Source organism: Lagopus leucura, unplaced genomic scaffold (assembly GCF_019238085.1).
Source record: "Lagopus leucura isolate 7727_CA_CO unplaced genomic scaffold, USGS_WTPT01 Super-Scaffold_100159, whole genome shotgun sequence".
NCBI lineage: Eukaryota > Metazoa > Chordata > Aves > Galliformes > Phasianidae > Lagopus > Lagopus leucura.
The window spans coordinates 19,276,991-19,300,199 of NW_024962335.1; the positions used below are offsets into that span (position 1 = coordinate 19,276,991).

Below are 23,209 nucleotides of genomic sequence, written 5' to 3' on the forward strand. Positions count from 1 at the left end.
CTCTAATAAGTGTGCAAAACATAATAAGAGCCAAATTTGTGAGTCATTATTTCAGTTCTTACGGTGTTTATTGAATAATCTTCAGTGAAAATCTGTTCTCTGTAATTCTTAATCTATGTCCCTTGGATCAAGAAAGGAGAAAAGGAATGAAATGCATATTTTGTCTCTTTGGGACAAAGCTGGGTATTTTTTATAACGTATTTAAGTACCATGAGAGTGGCATTTTGAAATGTTAACTGCTTCATTTCTGAATCTTCTTTTTTTTCACTCAGCGCACTGAAGACTTCATGAATATTTGCATTGAAGCAGATACTGTCAGCAAAGGGCAGTTTGTGAACAGAGGGTGAGTATGGGAACACTGTAAATAGATGCCCAAATCTCTGTACAAGTCAGAACACTGATTCTGGGGGGAATATGTTATGTTTCTGTCTGATTTTCTGCTGTAAAACTCTGCAGCAGAGGTCATCGGTCAGCGATGCTTCGTGGAGATTGCTTCATTCTTTAAAATTCTTATGGATTTTTCTTTTTTTTGGAAATAAGGCAGATCAGTCTACCTTGAGTTCTTCCTAGCTTCTCAGTTTCCTGTACCTTTCATCTTTCTCTCCACTGGTACTAGACGATGCTACTTGGAAAACACCATCATAACCAGTGTTTTTTAGGCAACCGAAAAGACTAAGTCCAGAATCTTTTACCTCTAGCTGCTTGGTGGTTTAAGAGCCATAGAGCTGATAAGCTTGTAGTAGTGGTACCTGACATTTCTGAACTCTGATAAGACACAGCTTTTACGTGAAGGGCTCCCTTTGCTTAGCAACTCCTCAAACATATGAGATCTGAGCTTGAACAGCTTTTGGAAGATGTGAATTTGTAGAAGGACTGTAAGCAAATGTGTCGTATGCAGAGCAGGGAGGCTGCAGGTATGGAGAAGCAGCACATAGAGAAAGAGTGAGCAGATATTTCTTTCATAGGTTTGGGGTGTTGTCATGTAAAGTGATTGTTCCTCTGCTCTCACCAAATATCAGTCAGAACTGCTTTTTCCAGGTCCTCCATGCCATCCCACCAGCAAATACACTGCATCTTCAGTGTGGTTTTTATTACCAATTGGTTTTCTTACTGAATCTAAGGCTGCTCTTCCGTATGACCATTTTTTTCCTCATACCATTTTCTAGGCATAGGGCCCCCTCTAGTGAAATCAGGTGGAATACATTTTTTGAATACATTCTTCACCTGATTGTCATCACTCTAAGAATTCCTGCGTGTGTGCCTTGTTTGTGATATTAATAGCAGAAGTGGGCCCCGTATTTGAGCATCCCAAGAGCCTCAGTGGGAATCAGGATGCCACCTGCAACTGCTTTTAGGTTGTATGAGCCACGTGGACCGTGTGTGCTTTAGACTGAGATGTTTGCTTTAAAGATTACAGAAAGGAAAGTAGGAAGAGCAGTGAGGGAAGTGTGGCCTCTTAAGGGGAAAATGAAGGAGACGTTGCTCCCAGAAGAAATGTGGATGGCTTTGGGTGATGTATAGTTGGGGTGTTTGTCTGTACACCCAGTGCACAGTATCCCCCATGTGATTTGGACATGGTTCACACAGCAGTGTGTCGTATTTTTTCTGACTGGATGTACACTGCTGTGCAGAAAAAGCTTCTGATGAGCAGTGACGTGCCCTGCTAGCTAGCTCCTCAGAAACACTGCCAACAACTTGGAACTGCTGTTCAACCAAAGCTCAGAGAGCTCTGCCCAAAAGTTTGTAAGTAACAACAAAAGAGAAGGAGGAGGTGTATGTGCTGGGGAGCAATGGGAGAACCCAGTTACTCCTACAGAGAAGAGTCTAAATAGAAATAAAACACTGCTTTTTCAAGGCAAAATCGAGGTGCTCAGAGCAGATCTCTGCAGAATGCCCCTTGGCAGTTTGGTTTGAAATCAAGCCCTTATTACAGGTTCCCTATTACCCAGCACCAATAGAGTTTGCCTTTGGAAATGTACAAAGAAGCCGTTTGCTTGTTTGTTTTGTTGTTAAAGCACCTCCACCAGAATTTGGAGGAGTTGGAAAGGTTTTAGAGAAACTGCCATATCAGTATGGGTATCCAGGTTTTTTTTTTTTGCATCAGAGTGCTGCAGAGCAGCTGTTATTGCATCTCAGAGAAAGGAGCAGTCATCCTAGGTGTATATAAGTGCTTTCCAGACATGGATCAGATTTGCGTGGACAAGAGCATCGCCGCAAGAGTAGAGCTGATAGTTAAGATGGGGTGGAGAAGGAGCAGGCAAATACACAGTAGTGCATACCAGAAAGTGCTGGAGGGAAGGAAAGATGGGAAGAGTAGCATGAGTATTCCCCACCCTGATAGCCAGCTTCTATTCTTTGTGTGAAAGCATGGAGTGCTTTCAGGGGATGAGTGCAGTGACCAGCAGCAGTGTAAACTTGTTTTTATTACAGAATTTTACATTGGCTGCTTCTAGAGACAAGAACTAGATTAAACCTATCTGTTATCTACAGTAGGTTTTCCTTGCCTTTATTTTTGTAGTTCAGTGTATGGAGTGAGATTTAAATGAATTTAAAATATTGGACTTTCTTTTCTTACTCCTGTTTTCCTTAGCTATCTTGTCTCATATGAGGAGCTGAATCAAATGATCCTTTCTGATCTTCACCAAGAGAGTGGTGAGGTGCTGGCACAGCCTGTCCAAGGAGGTTGTGAATGCCCTGTTCCTGGAGGTGTTCAAGGCCAGGTTGAATAGGGCCCTGGTCAGCCCAATCTAGTATTAGATATGCAGGTTGGCAGCCCTGCATACGGCGGGGGTTTGGAGCTTGACGATCCTTGAAGTCCTTTCCAGCCCAAGCCATTCTATGATTCTATGATCCTTTCATACAGGATCACTGGAAAGGCAGATGCGGCAAGTCTCCTTTGACCATTCTTTAGTTATGTGTATTGTCTCTATTGTACTAACTTTGATCCCATAATTGCATTTATGTAGATCCTCATTTACCTCTGTGGATCAAATAATCTTGCTCACCTGAGTACAGTAAGTAGGACCTTACATGTTAAACTTTGAGCAGGTTAAACCTTACATAGGGAATCTTGCTGCTTATTTGTACAGCACTGTATAAACTGTATAATTGCATGCCATCAATCATTTATATTGCCAGGGGGATGTTTAATTCCCTCACATTCATTCATTAATCTTTTAGCATATACATATTGGATTAGAACAAACTTTTCGTAGTTAATATTGCTCCTGTCTCTCCCTGCCCTTTCCTTTGGTGTCTGAGGTTTTCTTCCTTTGTCCTTCCGTTATTCTCTCCTCTTTCAGCCTTTTATGCTCTTTGTCTGGGATTTTCTGTGATTTTAAGAGAAACTTGCATTTCTAGGGTATGGAATATTTGGTGTATGGGGTGTTTCTGACGTGCTTTTAGAGCTTGTTTTCCTGGACAAGATGAAGTTATTTAAATTACTGCTTTGTTAAGTCCTCATAATGGACAGAGTTGCTTGGGACAGCTGATGTTGTTTATCTGAGAATATCTATCTGTGATAATCGTGCTGTGCTTGAGACCATGCAGCTCTGCTGTCCCCTTAGCTATCTGTGTGTTGCTGTCTGTCTGCACAGGGACCAGAAAGAGGGGTGTGGTGCATTCTATTTGTTGTTGTTGTTAAGAGTTTATTAGATTGCTGGTAAGTGCATGGAATTTGAGGAGAAGGCAGTCATCCACAGTGGGCGTTGCATCGTTCAGCATATAAGTGTGGAGCACAAGACTGTGCTGTAAGAGTATATTCAAATTTATTCAGTGAACCTCAGAGCAGAAGTTGGTTGGAGGCTGTCAGTGCATACTGAGACGTACTGACTGCAGCAGAAGAGGCAATCTGTATTTTATTTTCTCACAGTTAAGCTCACAAGTATTTGTATACATATATATAACCTTCAGGTTTGTCAACTGCTTAGTGATTTACAAACCCATAGCAATGTGTCAGCTCTAAAGGTAGCTGCTTCTAAAGAACCTTCTCCATAGCTTACCTCTCTTTTGATTGAAACAGAAGTCAGAAGATGCGTGATCCACATATGTGTCCTGAGGGCAGTCAGTGCATCCAAGCCAGCAGATGCATCTTGCAACTTCCAGAGGTGAGAAGTTAAGGGAATGGGGAAACTTTGTAAATTCGCTTCCTAGTTCCACATGATACTGCACATCAGGAAATCCTTACTCCAGATCTGGGAAGTTGAGTATACTGTTGATGAGACACTCTGCTCCTCAGCGCAGCATCTCAGTCCCCAGCCAGGAGACACATACAGAAATTACAACCCAAGTAGTTTGTGAACTAGAGGGGGAATTTTGTTCAGCCACGAAATAGACAGCTCCCCAGACCTGTCATGTATACAGTACTGGAGGTTGTAAAGCATCTCTTATTCAGATGCATTGAATCACAGAATCACAGAATTGTAGGGGTTGGAAGGGACCTCCAGAGATCATCGTGTCCAACCCCCCTGCCAAAGCAGGTTCCCTACACCAGGTAATTGAATAGTCACACCTTCACCACTGTACTGAAGATAGAATTCCTCATTTACATTTTACACTAGAAGGGATTATGCCATCGAGAAGATAAACGTCAGCATTTTCATGTAGACAAAGTAGGAAGAGGAAAGGCAATGGGGCTCTGGTCAGCACAAGCAAGTGTCACTAAACTTTGAATACATCAGGATGAAAAAGAAGCCAAAATTGTGTCTGCCTGAGTAGTTTAGGTTAGTCTGGTGTTACCTCTTAGAAGGGAGTGCTGTTGCAGCCTTGGAATGGCTGTTTCTTGGTTGTGCAAGGGCATTTCATCAATCTCATGGATCATTTCTATCTTTAAAAGCCTTCATACCATTTGGAAAATAAATTTCATGTTAAGGGAGAATAGAACACGCCAAAAAGTGAAAAAAATCTTTATCTGACAAGTGAAAATCATGGATTATGTAATCATTAGTCAGCACTGTAATATTTACATCAAGTTAGTATTGTGGCAATCTTGTATTTCTGAAAGAACACTCTGGAGTCTGAGCTAAATACAGATGAGCCATTGGTAGGGGTTGTGGTATAAAATCAGCTCTTCATACTACAAGCTGAGACCTTCAGAGTATTTGTGCATGCCACAGAGCAGTGTTGTTTTATGAATCCTTGATCTAGAGCTGATGAGGGAACTGGAGACAGCTCAGGCAAGTCTCACCAGTTTTGAGGATATGCTGACCAGGTGGACTGCTATAGCTCTGTGATTAACAGGACCTATGCTACTTTCTTCTAAGCTCCTTTGACGTACCAGCTCATCTGGAGCTAGTTTAAGGATCAAAGTGGCAGCCTTGCCTAGAGTCAACGAAGTGCATGCAGAGCAGACACCAGATTTGTGCAGATAAAGTCAACCTGCCATTTTGATGAACAGTTTTAATCATTGGTGACTTTATCAGCATTAAAGTAAAAGCTCAGGAAAATTCTGCGGAGTAAATCCTGACCTGTGTGAAATACTTTGCATCTCACATTTCAGATCAATATAGTAAAGCAATACCAAAAGGTGTTTGCAACATGGATTTAATAGGAGTAATTTAACAGGCTCCTCTGCAGATTAGCTTGTGTCACCACTGGCAGACCAAGAAGAGCCAAGCACATATAATATAGTTCCAACAGCAAAGAGTCTTTCGGTATAAACAGTGTGGGTCATTAAATCTTCCTAGCATTTAATTATCACCAATTAACAACTCACTGAGGTAACATTACACCACAGACTCTTATACATTCCGTGCAGTGAAGAATAACTTCCTCTGCGTAGTTGAGACCAAAGGGGCTGGAAGGCATGGGGATGCTGTCACCTTGGTTAGCACCCAGCTAAGTGTTGAACTGTAGTCAGTCAGTAAAATCAAGTCTCAGTATTACAGCATTGCTGAAATAACGTTTGCTGCTTAGCCCTGACCAGTACTGTTATCTGTACACAGGGCACTGAGGGATCCTTTGGCATTGATAATGAGGAATATGAAGCTATGCCTGTGGAGGTGAAGCTGTTACCCCGGAAACTCCGGTTCTTCTGTGATCCCAGAATGAGAGAGCAGATGCTCCGTGCAGCCGTACAATGAGAATTAATATCAAAAGGGCCACTCTTCCCCACTCCTGCCAGGTTCTTTTCAAGGCTGTCCTCACTAACTGGATTAACCCCACCAGATTAACAAGCCATTCAGCTACTTTATGCACAAGGTACTTCCATTGAAGGTGGCTATTTGGCTAGTCTCAAGGGGTTTGAAAGTGCAAGTTAGAATTCTAAGAATTGCATGTTAACTTGATGGCATTTTTTTTTCCCCTGAAGTCAATAGTGTTCCATTCACAGCACTACAGGCTGAGTGGTGAATGCCAAATGCTACTGCTTTAATGCAATTGTATGTTGAAGCAAAAAGAAAGAGTATTTGTCCTCGTGTTGTAAGAGTTTACATTATCTATGTATAAATCTCAGGAAAGCTGGGATCTTGGAAAAATTTGTTTCGGGTGCGGTCTAATGCTAAGTATGTGAAATGTTGGAATTGTTATATGAAACAGCTGAATGGTTATCTAATCTGTCCCAAAATAAATTGGAGATCAGTGACATGATTTCAAAGGAAGCTTGAAAACGCTCAGTATGTATGTATCTAGGTAAGATCTTTGTTTCCTCTTCACCTTGCCAGATTCAACAGTACAGAGGTTTAGTTAATAACATAGTAGAAATATATTCTTTTAGTTTAGGTATGTTTAGGTATGTTACACAGAAGCACACTGGAGAATCACCATTGACTTGGAGCTGTATGAAGTCCATGTGGAAAGACTTCAAGCCAAATGAGCCTTTCTTGTAAGTATTTCTTTTGTTCCTGTAGCAGCATAAGACAAATATGGGCTTCCAAATATCGTTTAATATTAATTGTACCTGGTTGCTTTTCTCACTAACATAAACAGTGCTCATCACTCCTTATGCAGCCTTATATCCCTTTGAGCCCCAGTTCCATAATTGGCTTTGTTGATTTTGAGCTTTTTTTTTTTTTTAAATAGCTTCACTTTAATTGCTGAAAGGAAATGTTATTGACTTCAGCAAGGTTATCTGTTGGCTTTATTATAACTTACAAGTTTACTTGATTCTGCCTTGTTTACTTGAGAACAGTTGATCGTTATTTTTTCTGACGTGATTGCTGTTTGTACATAGTCTCCATGCCTAGTCTAAATTCATCTGTTGATTCTTTGCTGTAGTCAAAGTAAGGACATTAGCGAATCGATTTCCAGTCACTTTATTTAAGACAGCATCCTGGCTGCATGCTGCTGCAACAGCATCCTCTGCTGTCAGCGTGCTGAAATCAAAATGCTTTGAAAGGGCAGAAACAGGTTGGTTTTCTGGGTGATGCTGGAACCAAACTGCATGCTGACCTTTCCTTGGCTGTAGGGGGAAGAAACTCATTACCTAAGCACTAAACCCTTTATTGACTATGATAAAGGAGAGCAGAGGCCTGTTAGATGTTTGTAATGATAGTGCTGCTTACAAAGCCTGCATTGAGCTGTCTTTATTGGATCTGCAAACACAAGTGCCCTGCAGCTCCCTGGGTCACTCAGACACCTTGGCTGCACTCTGTTCTTTTTACTTGCCACAGAGACACCTGGAATGTTGTTCTGCAGCCAATGTCAGGGGCAGTTCTCACCGAGTTTTTCCTGAAGCTGAGGCTTCCATAGGAAAATTAGCAGTGTTTTTGCCCAAGTAGCAGGAAAGACAAGGCAGCAGCCATTTCAGAAAGGTAAGCTTTAATTGTTTTAAAAAATACCTATGTATTAGTAAGCAGTTCTACTACACAGCCACAGGCCTGTGGGAACAGCCACACATCTGCGAGATGCAAATAACACCAGAGCTCTTATAACTACAACCAGCCTGCTTAAAGGGGCTAAGTGATACCTACAGCTTCTGGTTCATCTGGACCATTTCAAGGGGAAAATGATTCACTCCCTTACCTACTACCAGATCCATGGCTTCTGAACAGTGTGATTCTTTGCTCAAGGGTAACCAAGAGCACTTTTCAGACCTGGTGCTGATAATGCTGTGCTGATGTTGAAGTATCAAGGCCAGTCTGAAATACAGGCTGATATTTAAATGCTTATATCAATGCAAGTTGAATAGCTTATTTAAATGTCATTCAAGTGATTTTTTTTTTCCCTTCCTTCACAATTCAGAGGTCTCTCAGTATGAAGTGGTTCTAGATACCTGAATTGCAACATTCAGAGGGAAAAATGTGAGGAAATCATAACATAAAGTAAGTGTAGGCTGAACCTACTACCAACAGTGTAGAGGAAAGGACTCTGTTCTCATGTTTCTATCTGACAGCAAGACAAACAGCTTTATTTGTATGAACCCCAAGACAGGAAGGAGGAGAACTGCGGGTCCCACTCCATGAGAACATTTATCCTGGCTTCAACGTACAGTACATTCTAGAAGGGCTTAAAATGGTGTAACATAAATAAAAATGAAGATAACAACCTAATAATGAACCAGCCCAAGGCACCTGTTTATTTTAACCACAATTATTCATTTCCATTTGAATGGCATGCTGCATTAATCAGGATCCGAAATCCCAGTTCGCTGCCATTAGGCCATTCTGTGATGTCAAAACATTCCAGTCCCTCTAAAAAAAAAGAAGACAAACCCACCAGTGTGTTGTTATCTCCCACCATCACCAGACCATTAGCTTGGGGGTGAGAAGGAGCAAAAAAAAAAACCCCAAAATCAACATCAACTAAATTAGAAGTTACAGCTGTGGTGAGAGAATTTAGGGTAGTTAGCATGCTATGTGAACACAAGAGGACAGAGTACTTTTGCCCTGCTGTTTCAGAAACCACTCCCTTTCTCCCTCCCAAAGCATGCCTGTCCTTTGCCACCTGAGGGCCACTGCTACTCCTAACTTCTTGCCCATGAACTTTGGCACTTAAAATGGAAGAAGTGAGACATGTCATAGCAATGCTGCTTTACTTGGTGAGCATGTACAGTAAAGCTACTTTGTTGAAAAGGTGATAGAACCTTCTTTTGCCCTTCAGAATACTGGGCAGGAGAGCTAATTTCCTCTGACAGATGTCATCATTAGCTCTAACTACTTCAGTAACTACTTAATTTAAGCTAGAAAAGTGTGTTGGCATGTGTCTAAGATGAATCTGAAATCTGATTCTGAACAGTGCCTCCCTCCTAGCATCCACTGTTGTTTTTAGCTGTATTTGGCTCAGTGCTGCTTGTCCTACACTTGCAGTGAGATTTTCTCATGATTTAAATGTCTAATGCTGTGTATCACCTACTGAGATTTAAAAAACCTAGCATTTATTTCTCCTCTGAGCTTTACCCTCTACTCCAGATAGTAAAAATAATAATAATTCATTACTTAATTACACGTGTCCAGTACAACTACAGATGCAACTGTGAAGTTCTTGCTCTTTCCTATAATTGCTGTACTAGGAAGGCAATAGGGGAAAGAAATACACCAGCCTGTTTACTGGGGCACCGGGTAGACATGGTTTCTAGAATCACTATTTAACCTGGCCTCTGATTACTTACAACCAACTAGAGACATCAGAGATTAAAGGCACCACTGTAAAGGCAAAGTACTTCAACTGTAAAAGAAGATCTTACAGTGCTTGTCAATATCCTACATTATGGCATACTTTTCTTTCTCTTTTAGTTTAAAACATACCAAATAACTGACTCCCCTCCAGCTGCCAGTATTCAAAAAAGCAGCTATTAAAACGGCTGTACTTAATTCAAAGTAAAACAGTCAGCTCCTGAACAGATAAAATTCAATTGAAAATTGAAATTGGTTCAAAGGCTAGGAAACAAAACCAGCCTGTTAAACAGGTCTTAGTGGCACAAGCTATAGCCATTCTTTTGTATTTCATACTGCTCTATCTAGGATTTTCTGTGTGCAACATCAAGTAAAAGCAGTATCTATTGTACTATAAAAGACACTGTGGATGAAGAGTTCATTTGCAAAGAAATGAGGAAGGATAGATAAGTCTTTTTGTTCCGTTTTCTATTTGGATACTTCTGAGTTCCTTCCAAGAAAGGCGGTAGAGAAACAAAATTACAAGAGCAACATGGGCTGTAGCTATCGAGCTGGGATGCAACATGAATGTTAATTTTACAGTAAAATGCTTGCTTTGCTGCTACTGCACCCACACTCTAGCTGACAACTGAAGACTTAGTTTTTGAAAAGCAGAGGTTAAATACAAGTTAAATGATCAAGCCAGGAGGTTCTGCTTGCTGTCTCATGGCCCTGATGTTCTGACAGCTTGTGAACAAGGTGCTGTAATTCAGTTTGTTAGAAAAACTTTGAGGCTTTGAAACTTTCATGACAAGTTAAAGGTTTGTTCCTGTTTGGTTCAGCAAAAAAATTACTAATACCAAAGAGAACAGAAAGTCATCAACAGCTGATCACAGCTAAGCTACACAGAAAATGAAAAAAATTGTTGGAAAGTAGTTTCAGTTCTTTTTTTTTAATATCTGAAGGAAATTAAGTCACAGCACTACGATGTATGCCAAACATCCCCAGAGGTCTTCACTGTAGTCAGCATGTTAGAACTGAAGTGGAAGCTAGAAGGCATAGAGGTGGTGAGTCACTTTTATACCATGGGTACCAATCTAAAAACAAAACCTTTCCTGAATGAAAAACAAACAAACAAAACCCACCAAAACTGGCAGTATAAGCAACAGTGTCTTCCCCTGTAGAAAAGCATTCCAAGTCCTGAAAAGCAAGTCGGGGAGCAACTGTTTGGACACAGATCACGAGAACATAATCCGCTTAAGTTCATACCAATGAACTGTGCAATAAATCTTGTGAGGCCTCTGATCCCACGTCTCATGGAAACTTCTGAATCCACAGCAAGCAAAACTACTCCTTTGCTGCAGATAGCCTTCAAGAAAAAAATGCCAACCTCTTTCCTTGCAGAAAGACACAATCCATAAGGAGTCCACTTGGGGAACACTTGCTTCAGTTGTTTTAAGAAGACATCAGAGGTTCAGGTGCTGTCTCATTGTATAAAATGCTATGGTAAATGTATAACACCAGCTACAGTTTGCATCTCTACAAACTGCAGAAAGGCTTAAGGTGCTTAAGTCCCTTGGTAGAGGGAGCAACTAAGTAGCTATAATGGTAAATGAACAGTTAGCTTAAAGATGATGCTACTACTGACTAAAGGATTTTGGACAAAATACTATGTCACAACCGTAGTTCCATTCTTGGACTTTGTGTGGCAAAAGGATTACCCTTCACAGGCATAGACTTTCTAGAGAAAACCTCTGGCCCTGTATAAGCTGAATCCTGCTCCCAGCAAAAGAATGAGAAAACACTGGTCTGTCCAGGTAGAAAAAGGCTTGCTGTTAGCCATTGCTTCCAGCCAGTTAGCAACACCAAACTCCAGGGGAACTTCCTGTAAGCCTTAAAGTCATTCCAGCTGGAAGGTCACATACTGCTCTCTGTCTCATACTCAAAGACAAGGACAGAGGAGGCAGTTCTGAAGGCTGCTTGACAAAGGAGGAGTGGCAGACAGTGTTGAAACAAAGGAGTGGCAAGTACTGTCTGCTACAAAGGAAGATCTAGTGACATTAGTTGGGGGCATACTTCTTCAAAGTAATCCTGCCCAGCATCATCTGAACTGAGATTGGAGAGCATAGCAACAGCAAGGCAGCTCAGTGGTGTTGAACCCTCTTCAATGTGAGGACGTCTTGCTGGTTTGAAGATATTAACCCAAATCAGCAGGTTCAATACAACTGAAAACCAGAGGAAACGGAAGGAGGGATGAAGTAGAGATAGTGCTCTTCTCCAGCTGTGAGATAGGCAGGTATAGTCTTATAGACTGTTTGCACCTTAAGTGCTGGAAATGAAACAGTACCACTGTGGTAAGCAAAGTCATAAGATCCTATAGCACCCCTTTACCCCAAATTTGTTTCAGCCATTGATGAGGAAGGGTGGCTTTCTTCCACGTCAGCTGCTAAAAGTTGAGTGAGAAGTGTTTAAAGGAGTCCTGGTCTTCATCATTTGTTTAACTGTCCTCACCCATAAACACGGTGGAACAGGAGATGTTTTATGATACTGGGACACTAACAGCCTGTGCTGAAGCTCTCTTCAGTCAAGCGGAAGAGGGAATGACAGTAGAGTTTTCCAGCCAAGTCTTGAGAGCTCAGCGGCAGCATTTCACATTGGTCCCCATCAGACAAAGTGCTTTCCTGAAGTCTTCAGCCCTCACGCATCCAGAGGAGGCAAAACCTAGCTCACTGGCACCAGTGAGGGTTGGTGCAGAGATGCCACTGGTCCTATCTAAACAAAACAAAAAACACAAGTGAAAAAGAATAGGAGATGAAAACAAACAAAAAACCTGGAGTGAGTACACCTTGGGGAAATCAAGGGGGTAAAAATACAATCACATTTTCTTTTAAATTATAAATACTTTCCATATAAAGTTATTAAATAAAATGAGTTCCATCCAGTGGCCGCGGTGAGTTCCAGTGATGCTGCTAAGCAATGTCTGGTGATCTTTGAAAAGCGATCTTTGCTCCCCGTTTCTCTTCCTCTTGGTTTAAGTGCAGCAGGGGTTGTCAATGACTAGCATAACATCAATGCCATACACTTCCAGTAGGTCCATAAGGAAACTTCGATCCCCCTGGGGATCCAGGCCCATGCCTCGTGCGTGGTCAGCTGTCAGGGTCTTGTCCTGGCTGGCTGACACCTCCATCAGTGTCTGAAATATGCGGTTGTTCTGCTCCATAAAAAACCTAAAGGATAAAGTCAGCTGAGATGATGGCAGTGAACCCCCAAAAGACAGCATATTTACCAAACAGGCAACAGAGCACCAATTTAGGCCATTGTAATCCTACATCCTACTAACTTGGTGATACTGTAGTAGATTTCCGTCCATCCAACTTTTAATTTACAGTGATGCTTCTATCCGGCTGATTTGCAGTAGCCATTTGCCTCTTCAGAAGAAAGCAACATTGTAAGCTAACATGTACTTTGTGGTAACTTAAGTGGGTACATCAGACCCATGTCTCCCAGAGAGCAAAGGAGGAAACAACGTTTTTATGCATCTAGCATGCCACTGAGTAAATAATTCGCCATTATTGGAGGAGAACACAGGAGCGGTAAGAGCTACTTCTTATCTACGGCTTTCCTAGGAATTCTGATTACATCTGTGCAGCACCACACTAAGTTCTGCCCTGGTGGTCTAACACATTTTCATCCTATAATTTCCCAGCAGCTACACACTGTGACACAGTAGCAATAGGCAGTGAAAAGCTTCAGAGGTGTTACAGGTGTGGTTTCCATCTAATTCTCTAGGTCATACTCTACACCCTGTTCTGGTTCCTCCGTTTCCCATTAACAGAGCCTGCTGCGCCAGTGGGCTGATTCTCCATGCTCAGGTCTTACCTCTGCACTGTACCTCCCTCACAGATGTTGGTGCTTTCCCAAGTCACATGTTTCTGGCATAAGAAGTTGTGTGGTGCTTATGCTTTCAGAACTGGGAGGGGATTCTTGCACTTCTGAGTACGTTTTAAAAATTTCCTTTCCCCTTCTAGCATCTAAGAGACCCCAGTGGAGACAAACATGGCTGCTTTTGGTTTCTCAAATTGCAAGGAAGATGATCTGAAGAATAAGAACCAGTTTGGCTCTTGGATTCCCCAGGGAACACGGAATTACACTGACCATGGTGTTTCATAATATGCTAAGCAAGCACAACATGAAATCAGTGAAATGTGTTTCTTAATCCCAACAGCAACCAACTAAGCATTAAGAGTAGCCACTCACAAGATGAAAAGATCCTCTTCACAGGAGCTACAGTCCTCACCCACCTCTTGAGAATACATTAACATCTGCCTGAGAGAAGGGAGACAGATTAAATGCACATACCTCCAGTGAACCCAAAAGCATTACAAGCAAACAGTTAACACTGAAGACTTCAAATCTGTTTCTTGGAGACAGTCCAGTTAGCACCACTGCCCTGAGGCAACAAGGTAGTCTTTATAAGGCATTGGGCTAAAAGTCACGGCATAAAGGTAATATTTTCACTTCTGCTACTGATCAGTAATACATCGCAACCTCTGCTTCTCCTCCTGCCTTCTGTCTGCTTCACCGGTTCACTGGTGGAGTGATTATACATGTGCAGAGTACCCAGGGACTCTCATACTAATCAGCTACAGTGGAACCAGAGTCTCAGGTGAGCTGAAGCAGTAGAAAATTTGAATAACAGAAAGACATCCTAACATCACATTCCTGTCAGAACCAGGACCGCTCAGATCTCTGTTATTACCTCTGGTCATTAAGCCGTCGGTATTTCTCCTTGTCAGCACTGTTAATTTTCAGGAGTGGCTGCAGATGCTCGTGATGTGTTTTCACATTCTGGTTGTCTACATAGACATCATAGAGATCCCGTTTCTCCTCAAAGATCTTTTCTGTTGTACCTGCCAAAATCAGATGGGATTTTTCAAAACAGCATATTGCTTTCCCTGCAGACCAACTGCTCTCTCCTGCTTTTGTAGATAGTTAATCCTAGCATGTCTTATCTCTCAACAGTTTTAATCCACAGGTTGGAATCTCTGGATATTTTGCAGCTTGAAATTAAGAAAAGGTCTGCCAAATCCATCATACTTACAGGCCACATACGATACTTCTGTCTCCAGCATTTCTATGTCTGCCACATTCACATAGAAGAATGGTTTGGATTCTGGGACAGTTCCTCCAAGACCAGGTAGAGAAACATTGGCAAGGCAACAGCAGCAGTACACTGCAGATGAGAGAAGTAAGTGCTGAGATGTATTCCCTGCAAGGGCATTATGAACCCTGCTTACTCAGTTCTCCCACATGCTCTTATGTAAACAGTGGTTAGAGCTTTGAAACGCCCCTGGACACCAGAAAATCTCAAGTGAGAACATGCTATTTTGGATAGGAAATAATCAGTTCTCCCACCAGAATCCCATGTTCCAGATTCCACAAATTCATTCGGCAGTCTTATTTTCCAATGTTTGAAAATGCCAGGTATGCCCTTAGCCCAAAGACTTGAAGAAAAGTGTTTTGTAAAAAAAATAGATGCGTTCAAGGCAAACTTTATCCCCCACAAAGAATGGCTGTGATGGATTTTTAAGACCTACGTGACGTCTCTCCTCTCAGTACCCACAGGCAATTTGGCAGCTCTTTAGCCTACTGTATAGCTCTGTGGTGTCCCTGGAAACATACCTCTATAGCAAACAACTCCAACTGGGGGTGGTGAAAATATCAATATGCGCTTGCGCAGCAGGGCAAACTTCCAGAGGACAAGAATCTGCTCACCAAAGAATTTGATGAACTGAGACATACAGCCAGCAGGGTGTGTGATCTGCAGGTGGAGGGAAAGGGAAGAGAACAGCTTAGAGGTGACACTGGGACACATGCACAGATGCTAAGTCTAAATGTGGGAGCAAGACCAGCACATGGCAATGACAGAGAACTGCAGCTTGTAATAGCCCAAGTCAGTCTCATCTAAAGCAGCCTGCGAAGTGCTGGAGTGACTTCTTACATAAAGAAGTACAAGACACCAGTAAGGAGCAGCAGCACAGTGCACGCTCCCACAAGCCTCAGAGCACCTGCCTCACCTTCATCTCAGGATACATGTATCTGTGGATGGACGGCAGCCAGTGGACCGGCTGCTGGGAGGTGGTGGTGCCCTTGCTATCAGGGAGAACACCTTTCTTGTCATCATAGAATGCCTCTAGATGGGAGTAGTGCCCTGGCATCTCCAGCTGGTGTCTGGAAGAGAAACGAAAGAGATCTATAGTGCCTCCAAACTCTATTTATTCAATGCCTTGCCCCAAGCCAGTATCTGCTTTTGGAAGTAGCAGAGTAGCCCCGGGTGCCTCAGTTGCACAGACAATCTAGAAGGGCAGTCTGTGCGTGAGGAATAACACCAGCTTTCTGTGCAATGAACAAGCAGGATTGAAGCAGACAGTGAACTTTATGTATTTATAGTATAGGACTGATTTACGTATAGGACTGATCCTCTTTCAAAACGTGCTCAGGTAGAATCAGCTTTCTTTCCTACCAAACCCATTTGCCTGACCCACTGACCAGCTCACTGAACACAGCTGAGGCAAGCACAGAGCCAGAATCACAATGACAGGCTTAGAAGCCTCTTGTGAGCTCTCAGTAAAATAGTTTTCAGAAGGACAAGAGAGAAACTCGTCCTCTCAACAAGAGGACACTAACTTCTTGTCCTTTCCCGTAACTGTTACATCCCCACAGTGCTTCAGAAGAAGTAGGGTTTGGATAGCATTTGATAGCCTGCTAGCAGTGAAGAGACTGCTGCTAAATCAGTTCCTTCATCCCTTCTCCATTGTGAATTGTACCCCCTCTCTGGTGAACCAGACATTCAGCGAAGTTATAACTCAGCATTCCACTCTAGTTCTCACACATCTAAGACCGCTCTCCACCGAGGCAATGTTACCTTTCCCAGGTGGGGAGCAGCCAGTTCCATCCCCAAGGAAACGTACCTGACCTGGTTCTCCAGGAAGTGCATGTACCTATAAAGCAGGGTGTAAGAAGGAGACAGAATCCCCACAGACTTCATACGGGCACCACGCTCTAACTCACTCTCCACAGGCATGTTGGCAAAGCAGGCCAGGCCAAAACAGAGCCCTTTCCGGAAATAACTGGGGACAAACATTTCACAGAAGAGTTAATGTTAAAAGAAGGGAAGGGAATGAAAGAAAAATATCCTACCAGCAAAAATACTGATTTTTGGAACACAGTTCCTTCTTTAAGAAAACCCCTGAGATCTCACTCTGCCATCTGAAGGATTGAGAGCTGGCCCTCAACAGGACTGGACCATGGAAGGGTAGAGTTTCTAGTGCTGCTACTACCAGCACCTTACCAACCACATCACAACATGGCAGCAAGGAGGGAAAGAACTTGAAAGACCAATAGGGGATGCAGGACCCAATCGGCACAGTACTGTTCCTAACAGGAAGAGCCTGGAATGCATGAGGCTGTGAGCAGAGTCTAGGTACTTTGTCATATTTTGGGTGCCAGCATGTGGAAGCATTACCCCAGTTGAGTGCAAATCTACATGCCTTTGAGAAAGTAACAGTTACTTCTGACCACAAGGAATAATAACTGCAATTCATTGCAAAACATTGCTGCATTGCAACAGTGGGCTAGTAAAAGCGTGAGAATGCAGAACTAGCCATCAGTCTTTCCACTGTAGGAAGGAACCAGGGGTGAAGAAAGTGACTGAGGACTGTTTATCACAGTTAAAGGATCCTAAAGTGCTGACAGAATTAAGAACCATAGAATTTCTAAGTTCTGATCCCGCAAACTTCTTCCTATTTTACTTCTGCCATTTTCTCTCCTTCACCATAGGTCTCTGCTGACATACACTTGCAGTGCAGCATGATTTGCCCAATAAGCATTAACACTGCACACCCATGAGAAGCTGGCTGACCTCCACAGCCACAGCTGTCACACAGCAGATCCCATACAGCCAGCTGGTACTGGATACAATATTGAGTGTATCTGAACAGTATCTGGCTTAGTGCAGCACAGGTCAGCAGCAGTGCAGTGCAGGAATTTAACTTCATAGGTGGTGTTTTTCTTGCACATTGTGAGTTAAGGATGGTGAGGTAGATGTAGAGCCAAGAGAAGGAAGAAGTAACCCAGCTCAGGAATACTCACATGAAGTCTGACTGGATTTTGTGGGACCCACTTGCCATGGACTTGAATTCCACACCTTCCAAATCAATATCTTGAGGTAAACACCACTCCACCATGTTGCCTGAAAATAAGCACATTTATTTGGGTAAATGCAGACGTGGTGCTCATTAGTGAAAGGTCAACACCAGCAATAGCCAGCTGCTGCTTTTACATCAGATCTATGCTGGCAATTCTGACATAACACTGCTCCAGAACTCCCTCTGTCCTGGACAGAGGCTGCAATACTCTACTGTATCTCTTGCAAACTTCACTTCTTGCAGCACAACACCCAGGTACTAGAGAACTGTTTTGGAACTTAGTGCTATTTTGAGTGTTTATCCTTCACATGCTTTGTCACAGAGCAGCTACCACTCTACCTCGCCAGGTACTCTGATAGTGAATAAGCTGTAATATGGATACAGAAAGAACCCTATGCGTAAACTGCTGCTCCATAAGATGAGTTTATGTGATAGATCATAACAGCAGTATCTTCTTGTGGCTATGCAGGATAGGACTGCTGAAAGAGGAGCCCCTACCTAAGCCAGCATCCTGATCATCACTACTCCCTAGAATTTATTTATTTATTTATTTTAAGGGTAGGAGGAGATCCAGGCACTGCATGTTTGTACATGCAACAGTAGCCAAACAAAAAAAAGCACACAGGTTACACGTTAGATAAAGATTATCACACTGATGTCACCCGGCAACCCAGCCAGATGGCATGCAGTTGTTCAGTGGAAAGGGCCACCTGAAGAGCCCAGTCCTAGAACAGATGGTATCAGAGAATTTGTAACAGGTCCCTGGAACAGACCAAGACCTGCCTTGCCATGTTATTCCCCATGAGTAAAAATGGGCCCTTCTTAGGCTTTCCCATTACAGCCCTTCAGAGCCTACCTTGTTCACCTGGACACTCTTACTGCAACAACAGACGCTCTAGGTTCTGCCAGTAGTTGAAATGTGAATTTGAAATAATGCAATTTAGTTTTAAAAAACAAAGGATACTTGCTTAAAGCAATGGCACAGGCACTCATGGGGACAAGCATCCCCCCACGTAGACACTGCATACATTTGGCAGGGCTCTACACTTAGCCAAGGCTGTTAGAAATAGAGGCCTGTGATTTAAATATCTCTGAGACCTGTCTGCTGTGTTATTACTCATACTGCTTAAGTACATGCATGCAAATTCACATTCAGTTGAGCTGTTGACATTTAAATAGGCTATTTTTTCTCCCCATGGATATTGTATTTAGCAGACCTCCCCCAGCCCTGCCTGGGACTTCAAAAAACAACAGCATGGCACCAGGAGAGATGTGGTACCCTGGCTCTGCCTGCCCACAGGCACACAGCTCCCCAGTGGGCTGGCTGAGCCACGCAGCTTGTGCCATCCCGTGCTCCGCCACAACGCGCCTTTGCCTTTAACAAGAGTGAAAGGCTGGCAGAGGGAAGCGGTGACATCATGCCACTGCACGGTCCCCTGTAGGTTTTGCATATTATATATAGATGTTGGCTTTTGTTCTGTGGGGGTTTTGTTTTTTAAAGGCACAGGACCCTTCCTTGACAGAGTAAGGGAATGACTATTGCCTCCTAACCACAAGGCTGTGGTTACAGCTAGATCCTCTTTTAAGGCTTGCACCACAGAGAATCACGCGTCGGTCATCAGCTCTATATTAATGTATCAACAAGCAAGAGAGCACCACGGAGCAAAGGAAAGTAACTTTGTTTTGTTTATCAGGAGCTCTGCTGTCTGCCAGGTACGGAGATGTTGGTGTGGACACGGCTCAGACAACCTGTGCGCTGCAACGCTAAGGAAGGAAAAGGCATCTTGAGCAGATTCTTATCTGCTGCGTACCCACAAGACCTACTGCATGTCACGTAGCCATTTACCCTGGGCTCTGTAGCTACAGGCTGACATCAACAGCCCACACCTGCACTCCTGGCAGTTCCTCACACCGCCGTGCCCTATGAACGTACAGGCGACGTGGCAGCCGGAGAGCCAAGGCGGAGATAAAAAGACTCGAAGTCAGTCTGGTGAAACAGAGCAAACAAAGGACACGGCGGCAACTGCCAGCCTGCATGAGAAACAGGAGGAGGGAGGACAGCCATGCTGTAGAAAAACAGGAAGCATTTGCCTTCCTCTGCATACGGCAGCTCTCGTGCGTGCAGGAAACTTTCCAAGTGAGATCTGAACTTGAGAGAGGCTTTGGCAGGAGACAAATCTGGAGATCTTGTGGGAGATCTCCCAGCACCAGGTCGGTCAGAAACAGCATTGTCAGTTGCTGGCATGCAAAGTTAAGGATGTTCTTCCAATTCTGCTCTTCTTTTCTTCCCTCTCACCAATGACACCAGCACCTGATGGCTGCAGTAAAGTCACCACCTGGCTGTCCTCACCAGTAGATGCTTCCCAAGGTCTTCAGGGTGCTGGTCCTTGCACTGCTTCTGTGTTGTACTGGGACAGGAGCTACACCAGGTGAGATCTCACTGTGTTACGGCTCAGTTTCCCATGTGGAAGAAAAGTGGAACAGAAAACCAGAACATTTACATGCTTTCTGGTGGGCAACTGATTCCTTCTCTCACTTCTCCCTTATGTTTCCCATTACTCCTATCACCCACTAAGCCAACAGGCTGTGAAGGAACTCCACAAAGTTGACTATTATCTCCATCACAGAAAGAGGGCTAAGAAGATTCAGCTTCTTTTCCAGTATTCCAGAAAAGTGAAAGTAGCATTGAATTCACTTCACCTTTTTTTTTTTATTTTTTTAAAGCAAAATTTATTGTCCTGTTTCCTTTTTTGTACCTACCCAAGGCAGGTATGAGTGTAGGAGAGCATGTGGAGCCTAATGCCAAGTAGGTCACACCTACCGGATATGTCTCAGCAGCTGCCCAAGGTAATCTTGTCTGTCCCAGAGAACAAAGGCACTGGGAAGTTCAGCAGCCTCACGGAAGCACCTTTTGACTGCAGTCTTTGCAGGGATGTGTTGGCACAGACCAGGTGCTCACACTTTTTCAAGTGTCAGAATATTCTCAACTCTTTACTCCCTTAAGGAGAGGGCTGCTACAGGGCAGGGAGCAAAGAGAAGGCAGCACGGTTGGCTCCTGACTTGCCACCATTCTGCTCTCCTTTTAATAGCCATGAGGAGGTCTCTGTCAGGTCCCACAGGTTCACCGTGCTGGAAATAGGGAGAACACTGCTGGGTTAGAGGCTGCCTCTGACTTCTGGGTTCAGCACACAAAGAGTCCCAGGGACATTGGAACCGTATTAGTGAATTGGCAACCCCATAACCTACCCCTGTGAACCCAGGACATGCAATTGCCAGAAATACCAAGCTTGTGGTCCTTGAACACTTTCAAATTTAGGAGGGAAACTGCTAGAGCCTTTGTTAGTGCAGTCACCACATGTTCCTTCTACAGGAAAAGATCCCTCATGCTACTGCTCGCCAGTATTTGAGCAGACGTTGCCAAGAGTTCTGCCTTTCATGTGCCTGAGCAGGCTTCCACAGGAGGGCTGCTGTGCTTTTCCTAATCAGCATCAACCTGGTTTCAGACACAGTATGGATGATCTCCTTCAAGTCACATGCAGGGACCAGGCACCCTTATGCCCATTACAGTGACATGGTTGCACAACCTGACATGGTTGACCAGAAATTTCTCTTTCCAACGCCAGCAAGCTCCTCTCACTGCAGTTTTGTTTTGTTCTGGGTTTCCATCCTCCGTGGAGCAGTTTGCCTGTGAAGCTGACATCTCAATATGCTCCTCACCTGGTACTCCTTGTGTTCAGCACCAGCACTATGTGGCAGCAGCACACCGACCCTCAGTGGACACAGCAGCCTGTTCCTGGGCAGATGATACCACACAAACTGCACATCAGATGTGAGAAGAGCTATTGCCCAACTCTCCCTGGACTCCATTCAAAGCAACAGCTGGCCCAGACAAACTCCTGAGAAAGTCAAGCTTTCTGCCAACCAGGAAACCTCCCCAATTCATAGAAGGCATATGCTGTCAGATTGAGAGAAACCTGCTGCCACCATCCGCACTCTGCTGTGTTTTGGGTACTTATGGGAAACACCTCCCTCCCCATCTCCAGTATGAAAGGCAACAGCCAACCTCATTCAGGGTTCTGAATCCCAAGCTTGTGACCTCTAGATTCTCCCTGTGGCAGCACAAAATGGGTGATGTTTTGAGAACCCTCGAGTGTCCCAGGGCACAGCAGTCACAGGTTGGCAGCGTGTGGTCCGACAGCATCCTGGGGCTCCAATCTCCACATTGCTTCTGTGGGCTGCAACTCCGGGCAGGGTCAGCATTCACTTTCAGGGCCTCCTCTGATCTCAGCCCCTCCATCAACAAAACAACACAAAACCAAAACAAACCAACATGCTTTACATCAGAATTATTTTGCTAGGAATTTCTTAAGCGTCCGTCAACAGGGAAAGAAAAATAAAAGAAAAAAAAAAGAAAAAAAGAGGACCATGTTTCCATGCCGGGCTGTGGGTGCGTTGCTGTGCTTCCCACGCTGCTCCCAAACTTCCTACTGGCCCCGGGCCGTGCCCCACTCCTGCCAACACCCCGCCGTCGGGCACGGCCACCGGCCGCGCATCCCCACGCAGCCGCCCGTACTTACGGACGTGCGAGGGCGGCGCGGCTCCGCCGGCAGAGCCCCTGGCAGCGCCACGGCCACCGGAGATGCTCCGGGCCGCCACCGACCCGCCGCGCCCGCCCGCGCTCACCCGTGCGGGGGTCGAAGGTGACCACGAAGACGGCCACGATCTGGTCCTCCTCCGCCTCCGCCCGCGGCGGCCCCGCCGCCTCCGCCTCCTCCTCTTCCTCCTCGCAGACCCACGGCGCGGCGCTCCAGCCGCCACCGAGCCGCCGCCCGCCGACGCCGCCGGCCTCGGCCGCGGGTGGCGGCGCGGATACAGCCGGGCCCTCGGCCCAGAAGAGCAGCGGCGCCTCGTCCGCCCGCTCCACCATGGCCGCGCACAGCCCAGCCGAGCAGCGCCGGCCGCCGGCGGGAGGCGGCTACGGGGCGGGGCGCTGCGGGACGCGCCCACAGGGGACGGGAGGGGCTTATCGGCGCGGGGAGGCGGCGCTCCGTGCGGCAGGACGGGCTCTCCTCACGAAGGTCCCGATCCCTGGGGAGTGTAGGACCGCTGGGGGCTGGCGACACTGAGATGTATACGTATACGTGTACGTGTATGTATATGTGCTATGAAACGTGTTGTGGAGGAACAGGCAGAAGCAGCTGTGCATGCCCCATCCCTGGAGATGTTCAAAGCCAGGCCACGGGCAGCCTGATCCGCTGGATGGGCTTTAAGGTCCCCTCCAACCCAAGCCGATCTGTGGTTCTCTGAGTTCAGCTCAAGACAGAAACGCAGGGACACCAACACACCCAAGGCACCGGCAGCAGCCAGTCTCAGTGTAATTACCACCCTCATTATGCTACCACCATTAAGCTTAGTCCATTTCCCTGGGAGTTTCTGATTAATTGGATTACCCAATTAAGCAGGCCACAATTAAAG

The 23,209-nt window shown here is 44.7% G+C and overlaps 2 protein-coding genes across 2 annotated transcripts in view; one reads left to right on the top strand and one right to left on the bottom strand.

The window, feature by feature from the left end:
* Positions 1–6,596, top strand: part of AGK (acylglycerol kinase) — a 31,311-nt gene extending 24,715 nt beyond the window's left edge. Inside the window, exons 13-15 of the mRNA XM_042890158.1 lie at positions 273–343; positions 4,022–4,106; positions 5,943–6,596. Of these exons, the coding sequence (XP_042746092.1) occupies positions 273–343; positions 4,022–4,106; positions 5,943–6,080 (294 nt within the window). The 3' untranslated portion in view covers positions 6,081–6,596. The remainder of the gene's footprint in view (positions 1–272; positions 344–4,021; positions 4,107–5,942) is intronic.
* On the bottom strand, positions 5,041–22,661 carry DENND11 (DENN domain containing 11). The gene is made up of 9 exons (XM_042890157.1): positions 22,418–22,661; positions 17,679–17,778; positions 16,499–16,657; positions 15,605–15,758; positions 15,210–15,348; positions 14,629–14,760; positions 14,287–14,437; positions 13,785–13,853; positions 5,041–12,754 (listed from the first exon to the last, which is right to left on the bottom strand). The coding sequence occupies exons 1-9, from the start codon at positions 22,659–22,661 to the stop codon at positions 12,559–12,561; spliced, it is 1,344 nt and encodes a 447-aa protein (XP_042746091.1). The 3' UTR covers positions 5,041–12,558.
* Positions 22,662–23,209: the final 548 nt, after the last annotated feature.